General features: G+C 66.8%; 1 protein-coding gene across 8 annotated transcripts in view; it reads right to left on the bottom strand.

Annotated features, from left to right (window-relative positions):
* Positions 1-1,242: 1,242 nt before the first annotated feature.
* Positions 1,243-8,508, bottom strand: part of GRAMD4 (GRAM domain containing 4) — a 72,438-nt gene continuing 65,172 nt past the window's right edge. For all 8 annotated transcript variants that reach the window (XM_078449290.2, XM_078449293.2, XM_078449297.2 and 5 more), the window contains 6 exons: positions 7,948-8,102; positions 6,406-6,550; positions 5,635-5,728; positions 4,958-5,042; positions 4,065-4,133; positions 1,243-3,639 (listed from right to left, as the gene is read on the bottom strand). In XM_078449290.2, the coding sequence (XP_078305416.1) occupies positions 3,535-3,639; positions 4,065-4,133; positions 4,958-5,042; positions 5,635-5,728; positions 6,406-6,550; positions 7,948-8,102 (653 nt within the window). In that variant the 3' untranslated portion in view covers positions 1,243-3,534. The remainder of the gene's footprint in view (positions 3,640-4,064; positions 4,134-4,957; positions 5,043-5,634; positions 5,729-6,405; positions 6,551-7,947; positions 8,103-8,508) is intronic.

Here is an 8,508-nt window from a genome sequence, read left to right as displayed (position 1 = left end):
CCCCCAAAGGAAACCCACCACGCTGAAATACAGTCAGCAAAGTTTTCAGTCATGATCAGGCAGCTCTGTGCTGGTTTACTGGCACATCAAATAGGAAAACAGGCGTGGAACCCCGAGCCCCACCAGCGAGGGTGGGTGGGGCCTGTGCCGCCCACACCCTGGGCTCGGATCCCTCCTCACCCTTCTGCCTCCAGAGACCAGGTGTCCCCCCAGGGCCGGGCGCTCGCAGGGACCGTCCTGTCGAGCTGTGCTGCAGAGGGGCGAGCGGGGGCTCTGGGGCTAGGCAAGCCCTCTCTTGCTGTCAGGAGAGTCGGGTTGGGGGACGGCACGGGGATTCCCAGGGACCACTGGCCCTTCACGGCTACGTCCCAGCCCCTCGGACAGCGCCTGCAGCAGATGGATGGGGAGATGGCCGGACGAACAGGTGGATGGAGGCAGGACACAAGGCCACGCCTCTGGGGGCAGAGCTGGCCCATCAGACCTGGTTTCTGTCCAGCTCCAGCTCACCTGGTGGGAGCTGGGTGGGTCTCTGCCTCCCGCGGGCTCCTGTGGGCTTGGGGCGCTGGGGGCTGGACGCCCTCAGTCGTGTGCAGCTCAGCTCGGTGCGGGACTGCGGCGGGTTCAGAAGTCGGCCCGGTTCCCGCATCCCTGTCTCCAGGGTCAGTGTCTGGAACGGCCAAGCCACAGGTGCCACTGGGGATCCCTCCGCCCGGGGTCCTCAGGACCCCCCACCTCTCAGCCTCAGACCCCAGGGGAGGGCCCCAGAGACGCCCACCCCTCCCAGTGAGGTCACGCCCAGGGCCCGCACCCCAAACCCGAGGCGCCGCTTCCGTTCCTTCCCCAGGCTCCCCCGCAGCCCTGCAGTGATGGTCCTACCACCCACTGCCACCCGGTGCCGGGCCCGGGACGCCCCAACCTGCAAGCTGCCGGCCCCACTGGCCTACAGTCTCCTTCTAGAACCTGGGGCCCTGCTCCCTGCTCCCCCCAGCTCCTCGATGTCCCCGGGCCCCTGGGACCCTCCTTCGTGGCCCCATCCCACAGCCCGCTCCCCGGGCACCCACCCCACCCCCCGCGGCCACCAAGACAGCTGTGGAGCCCCAAACCCCCAGTACCCTCCAGTGCCCTGGTGGCCGCGGGATTCCTGGGCCCCCGCTGCCTGTGACGCACTCGGGCTCTGCCAGGAAAGCCAAGCGCAGCCCCCTTCCCGCCCCCACCGCTCCCCTGAGCACAAAGCATTTCAGGTTTATTTAAATAAAAATTATAATTTATACAAGACTTCTTTAAACAAACAAAGTTTTCTTAAAAAAATGTTACAGGGGATTTTTCATTGGTTCTTCATACAGTACAATCCTTTCGTTGAACAAAAATGACAGCAGTAACGACTATTTACAGATCCAAAATAGACTCAAGCTTCAGACGTAGAAAATGTAACATTCCTTCTAGTTCAGTGATCAGTCATAGAAACGCAGTATCTGCCCAGATTTACACAATTCGATAGAAACGACGGCTCGCTCTGCCAGGAGGCCCGGAGCCCGCGGCGGGCCCGCCTTCCTCCCGGCAGGGCCTGGGCGCCCACAGAACCCGGTGCCCCCCGGGGCCGCGCTCGGCACGTGGTCAGTTTTCATCTCCCTTTCTCCTCAAAAGGGACTCAAACCAAACCACCCCCTCTGCCGAAGAGGGCGAGGCCACCCCGTGGACAGGCCACACACCGACCCCTTGGCGGCCCCGGGGGTCGCCCTGCAGCCTGTCCCCATGTGCCTCGGGCACTGAGGGAGGATCTACCGGGGGTGGGGGCGGTCCCCAGGTGTGCCCTAAACCTCCCCGGGGCCACGAGAGCCGGTCCAGCTGCGTGGCAGCCAAAGCCAAGGTTTACGGCGGGCTCTGCCTCCACTGTTATGGAAGGGCGGCCCGCAGGGTCCCGCCAACAGCACGGCTGGAGCTGGTCGCCCTCAGATCTCACCGACTGGGTCGGGGGTGTGCTTCATCAGGCTGGTCGACTGGGCCCCCCGGAGGCGCTGCCCGGGCCCTGGAGCGTGGCCCTACGGTCCCCTGGGAAGCGGGGGGGCGGGGAACGTGAGCGATGCCACCGGGTCTCACCCAAACCAGCAAATTAGGATTAGAGCAAAGGTAAAAATTACATCTGAAAAATGATACAAAAATAAGAAAAACAGCTTGCTCTCTGTAAAAAATATAATCTTCTGTTTCTTCAAAAAACAATCCCAGTGACCCCCAAAAGGACTCAGGACAAGCCAAGGAGCTGGAGTAGTCGAGTCGGGAGTGCGCTGACCGCCACGATCTCAGCCTGTCCTTCACAGACGTCACAGGCCTGTCCCCACACGGCACCACCCCCCGCCCCCGGCCTCCGCCACAGGAGCGCCGGCTTCCCCAGGCGTCGGGGGTGGGGGGGTGCAGACCGGTGCCAGCTCACCCTCACCCCCCCGGGCGTGTGCCAGCACAGCTGTGTGCCCACCGGGACACCGGCGGACGTCAGGGGTGCAGACCGCCCGGCCCCAAACCTCCGGGCTCCGCTCACGGCCACTCCCCCGAGCCGGTGCCCTCCGGAGCATCCCCGTACGGCTCCCCGGGTGGACCGGCTGCAAGCCCGGCCGCTCCTGTCCGCCCCCACCCACCCCAGAACCCCCTCCCTCGTCCGGAGGCCAGCGCCAGCCACGCAGCGGCTGATATCCGTCTGAGAGCAACCACGGCTTGGGGTGCCCCCAAAGGTCTTGGGACGCGTTCTGCGGGGCTCTCCAAAGGGCAAAGCGTTAAAAAGATGTGCTTCTAGGGCACATCACTCTGTATCCTCATCGGTCACCACGCCCGGGACTCCCGGGGGCTCGTCAGGACTGGGGGGCGGGGGGGGGGCCCGGCCCAGCCAGCCTCGCTTCCCCCACGAAGGGCAGCACAGAGCTGAAGCCGGACGGGGCCGCACCCCCGGCCCAGATCGCGCCCTGAGGACGCGCGGCTGGGGGTCTCGCCAGAGGAAAGCGCAAGACCCGTTCCCGGCGGTCCGGTCGGTGAAGGGGCCTCTGAGCTGCTCGTCACCGACGTCCTTCACCCCCAGGAGGAGGGAGGGCTTGTTCCTTAGCTATGGCTTCTGATGTGGAAGAGCTTCGGCCTCCGGAGGGCTGGGTGCGCGGCTGGCGCGGGGGCTCTGGCCAGGCGGGGGCTCAGAAACAGCCGCTGCGCTCGGCGGTGGCTGGGGCCGGCGCGTCCCGCGTGTCCTCCGTTCCACGGGCCTCCGACGATCCCCTGCCTCCGTGTCCACGCGGTCGTGGGACACGCCTCACCCGTCAGATGGGCTGGCGCTGTCTGCGGGCCCCAACCCCTGCGTGAAGGGTCCGTAAGACGCAGGGTAAACACAATAGAAACCACAGATCGAGGGGAATTATTGCAAAAGATCAGGAGGATGTCCAAAGTTTTTCCACTATCAAATTGTTAAAAAAACAAATGGACAAACAAGAAACCAAAGAGAACAACAACAACAGCAACAACAACAAAAAACCTTCCAGCAACATCCCGGAAGCACGGACACTAGCTGTCACTACCAGACGCGGCTGCTGCTGTGATTTTCATGTACTGGCTGAAAATGGTCTCGAAGGCCTCGTCTCTATGCACCATGGCACCAAACACCAGCGGCTGGCGGGGAGGAAAGGCGGTGGGTGGCCCGGCACCCAGCCAGGAGGACCGCCCCCAACACAGGCCCTGCCTGGCCCCAGGCCAGGTCCTAGCAGAGCCCCTCAGGGTCTGGTGCTGAAGGGCAGACCCTCCCCTCCACCCAGAGGCCGGGCGCCCAGGCTTCAGGGGGATCCCCGGCTCACCCTCCCCCGCTGCGGGCCTCAGCCCCCACCTGACCCACACTGGAGAGAGCAGTAGGGCTCCTGCGGCCGCGGGGAGGGAAGGAGGGAGGGAAGGAGGGAGGGAAGGAGGGAGGGAAGGAGGGAGGGAAGGAGGGAGGGAAGGAGGGAGGGAAGGAGGGAGGGAAGGGGGGGCGCCCCTCAGGCCCCTTATGGCCGCAGCCCCCAGCCCACCCCAGGCTCCCCGACTTCCCACCCAGCACTTACTTTCTGGGTTGATGGCGTTGACACGGCAATCCCCATGCCTGACCCCGGGAGGACAGAGAGGACCTTGTACTGAGGGGACGACAGCACACTGTCACCACGGGCCCCTGCCAGGACCAGGGCCAAGCCTGTCCCCATGCCCCGGGGCCCACGGACACCAAGCCCCACGGAGCCCCGGCCTTCCTGGCCACAAGAAGACAGACGGAACCTCGTGACTGAGAACCCAGACCTGCGAACGCCCCCTCCCGCCCCCTCCCGGAAGGGCCCAAGCGACACAGGGTCTCCCTACGGGGCACCGCACGAGCGGAACGCCCCAGCGGGGAGGCGCGGAGGGCCCAGGGCCCCAACAGCCAGCGGGGTGCCCCTGACACACCAACGAGCCCGGGTCCACCCCACAGCCCGGGCCGGCCCGCGTCCTACGCGCTGAGACCCTGGAGACGGGGAGCAGGTGGACCCGGCCGGCCCCGCCAAGGGCGTGCGTCGGGCCCTCCCCGGGGACCACACGCACCCCGCCCACGCCACGTGACCACACCCGAGGGAAACCGGCTGAGGAAACGCTCGAGGCAGGGGGAGCATCTCGGGGCAGATACACAGTGGCTCCAGGGGCCCAGGGGCCTGACCCATCTGGGGGAGGGCGCCCGGCGCAGACCCGTGGGGAGGTGGGAGAGGCCCGTCGTGGCACACGGACGCTGACGGGAGCCCAGGGGGCTCTGCGTGGAGGCCTTCCAGGAGGGGAGCCCTGCCGTGGCCAGGAACGAGGCCAGCAAAGCTCCCTGCTGGCACCAGCCTGGCGCTGTGAAGGCACGCGGCGGGAGCCCAGCCGCTTCACGGCCCTACGGCCCTCCTCTTCCCGACGCGGGAGGGGCGAGGAGAAGGGAGGAGGCGGCCCAACCGACCTTCTGGATGTCTGTGATGTCCACCAGCTTGATGACTTTGTTCCTCTTGGAAGAACCGGACTTGGAGCTTTCGAAGCACAGGTAACTAGCGGGGGAGAAAGAAACAGGGGCGCAGCCCAGCAACTGACCGGGGATGCCCCGTCCAGGCTGCCGCCACCACAGTCCCCAGGGGGCGAGGGCGACCCCCAGAGGGCCCCTCCCACCTGTCACCACGCACCGGCCTTTTACAGAAAACCTCACTTTCGGAGAGAGAGTTTCACAGTTTTTACAGACTAAATCCACGGCCCTACGCGGAACCTGGTTGACGTCAGAAGGATGTCAGGCATCCTCGCGCTGTCCAACCAGAACCAAGAACGTCCCCGAGGCCCGTCCCTTCAGCGAGGGGCAGAGAGGGAGGCGTGGCCCGTGGCCGCTGCCGTGAGTGCGAGGGCGGGGCGGCCGAGGGCCCGCGGGGCTGAGGACAGATCCCACCCCGGAACCCCTCTTCCCGCCCCTACACCTGGCGGAGGGCCCCCCCTCCCCCCACCCCCGGGGGTCAGCTCTCCATCCGGTCTCGTTCTCGGGGAGAAGCAGAGCCTCTCCCCGACAGCAGAGCAACACGTGCAGCCGCGGGCCCGCCCCTCGAGGCCCGGCACCCAGCGCAGCGCGGCCGCGGCCCAGTCCCCGGAGGCACTCACTTCTCCGTCACGTACAGGACCCCGTTGCGGATGTAGTCCGTGGGCATCTTCCGGTCCCGGTTAATCAAGCAGCAGCGCCAGCCGTTCTCGCACACTAGCGGGGACGAAAGCGTCCGTGACCTCTCCCCCCCCACTCCCCGTGGGAGCCCATCACCCCGGGCTTCCCAAAGACGCACCGACACACGCCCCCCACCCCCGGGTAACGCCCCGGGAGGAAGGAAGGAAGGTAGGGCGCCCCCCCCACCCCCGCCTTCCTGGCAAGCACGTCTGCATATCCTGGGTCTGCAGGACGAGGGGCCAGGAGGTCGAAGGTCAGGTCTCTACGGCTTTCCTCCGCAGCTGCTCACCACACGCTACAGACCGCCAGGCAGTTCTAGAACCCAGCTCCCTGGGTGCCCACCGGGTCAGGAGTTCAGGGCAGGCCCTTCCTGGGAGGCTGACCCGGGACCAGTGCCCCCGGCTGCCTCCCACCACACGGCTCTCCAGACAGGTCACGGCCAGGGCGAGCCGGGGCAGCACAGGTGACGCTCAAACTGGGGACGGCTCTGAGCCGCGCTCTGGGGGACCCCCTGGATTTCTGCCGCTAAACCATCTGCCGCGGGAAAGGGGGGGCCCCGTGTGGGCCAGGAGCACACCCGGCTCTCCCGCCTGCCCACCCAGAGCAGCCCTCCGAGCCCCCAGGGCTGTCGCTGCCGAGGGCCCCCAGCATAGGCGCCAGCCGCCCCCCCCCCCCCCCCAGGCCAGGGCGGGTCACGGACCCCGCGCACGTACCCGCCAGCGGCCGCTCGTTCTCTGTCAGGTTGAAGATCTCGTGGAAATTGCCTTTCTTGGTACCGTGGCAGCGACCGGTGTCCTCATCCTTGCTCAGGCCAGCGGGCGCGCTGGACACGTAGCTCCGCGAGGAGGCCGTCTGCAGCTGCCGAGAGCACACGCGTGCCCATCAGCCACGCCGGGTCGGCAGGGACTGGGGCACGTGCAGCCCCCCGCCCTTGCCGGCTGTCATCGTACAGGAGGCACAGCCACGTGTGCCCTAAGAGCCCCTCCAGGGGCCGCCCCTCACCCCGCGAGGGCAGAACAGCCCCACCACAGCGGGGAGACCCCCGTCTCCCCAGCAGGGTCCCCACTCCCGAAGGCCGAGCTGAGCCCGCCCCCAGAGCACGCAGCCCATTCTCCACATTTGAGAAACGGGACGTGGTCGAGGGACAGGCCACTGAAAGCAACATTAAAAAGTCAAATGGTCACGACACAGCTTCCAGACGGACACCGTACCCAGTCGTGCCCTGGCGGCTGGCCAGAGAGGAGACAACAGACACACGTGGGACCGAGAGAAAAAGGGGGTCCCCGTGACGTGAGGTCACAAACACGGAGGTTGAGCAGAGCCGCAAGCAGCACCTCCTCCAGGGAACCCGCCCCCTGGCTCCCCTCAGTCTCTCGGGACACTGGCCAGCACTAAGTGGTCTCGACCCCCATGAAGGCCTTTTCTCCCCAACCACCCCAGGGCTAGGACAAACCGCTCGTCTCCTCCCATGCCCTCGGGGAGCCAGGCTGCCCGCCTCACCCCCACCTGCACAACTGGGGCCTGTCTGCTGGCTCAGCTGCTCGTACACACACAAGCTTCACCCCTAATAAGGAGCCCGGGCTCCCAACAGGCTTTGCTGTCCTAGAGCGTGACCCACACTGACCCAGAGCTCCCCTCCCATCAGCGGGTCACCAGACACCTTCTCTTCAGAGGACACTTACACACAAGACTCAGAAATCCAAGTCCCCTCCTTCAGGAAGGCTTCCTGGACCTCCCCGAGACCCCGAACGTCCCCCCCCCCCCATCCGAGACGGAGGAGAACACCTAGGCCAGCTGGTCCTCTGTGCCCCGACTTGGGACGCAGGGCCCAACACCCACAAACGCTTTCCACCGTGAACGAGAACAGGCCCGGTACCGGCGTGTGGGCACGAGGCAGGCCCGAGCCTCAGAGCCGGGGAACGGAAGGGCTGGACAGCAGCCCCCAGGGGTCCCTCCTCCCAAGGCCCCTGGCTCTCGGTAGCCGCGACCAACATCCTGTACCACGCCTGCCCTTGGCCCGGGGGCCCGCCTGGCTCAAGTCTGTGGGAGGGGCCCTGAGGGGCCCTGCGGCGGGTGGGGGCCTCCAACCCCGGGGCTCGTGGGCCGTCCGAACGAGCAGTGCCGGGCGGCAGGGAAATCCCCACAGCCCCGCGTCTGCTTCGAGGGCCCCACAACACGGGACAGACGCTGGCCTCCCCGTGCACGGGGAGCGGCAAGCGGGGGGGCCTGGGAGCCGCGGCCCGGGCCCGGCCTACCCGGCGAGACACGGCGGCGTTGGAACGCTCCTTGAGCTGCGGGTCGGTGGGCAGGCTCCTCCAGATGATGTAGGGGGTGTCGTATTTGGCTCGCAGTCTCGGGCAGCGTTTGAAGATGAAATCGATGAGGAAAAACTTGATCCCGGCGTAGAGTCCTGGGGACGGGAAGACACAGTCCCATCCCACCCGGGACCAGGACCGCGGCCACGTCCGTCCCCTCGGCACGGCAGCCCCGCGCCCCGGCCCGCGGAGGACAGAGCGCCAGGGCACACGGAGGGCCTCGCAGAACCCGGGGGGGGGGGGGGGGGGGGCGGGCTGGCACAGGGCAGGAGAAGCAAGAGGGCCAGGAGACCCCGGCCGAAGGGGGGTCCACTCCGGCTGCTGCCAATCAACCCAGCTCCCAAACAAGTTACGACCCCCGAGAATGACATGAAGGGACCCACTCCGGCCTGCCGCCCTCTGACCCGGTGGGCCCGCTCCCACTCGGGGTCAGAGGGTTCGCACCCCGGCCCAGGCCCCTGAGAAACGGCACCGAGGGCATTTTACTTTTGCTGGTGCCAG

This window comes from Panthera onca, chromosome B4 (genome assembly GCF_046562875.1).
Source record: "Panthera onca isolate mPanOnc1 chromosome B4, mPanOnc1 haplotype 2, whole genome shotgun sequence".
Classification (NCBI taxonomy): Eukaryota; Metazoa; Chordata; class Mammalia; order Carnivora; family Felidae; genus Panthera; species Panthera onca.
The sequence above is the reverse complement of the archived record's forward strand: the minus strand, read 5'-3'. Positions and strand labels throughout refer to the sequence as shown.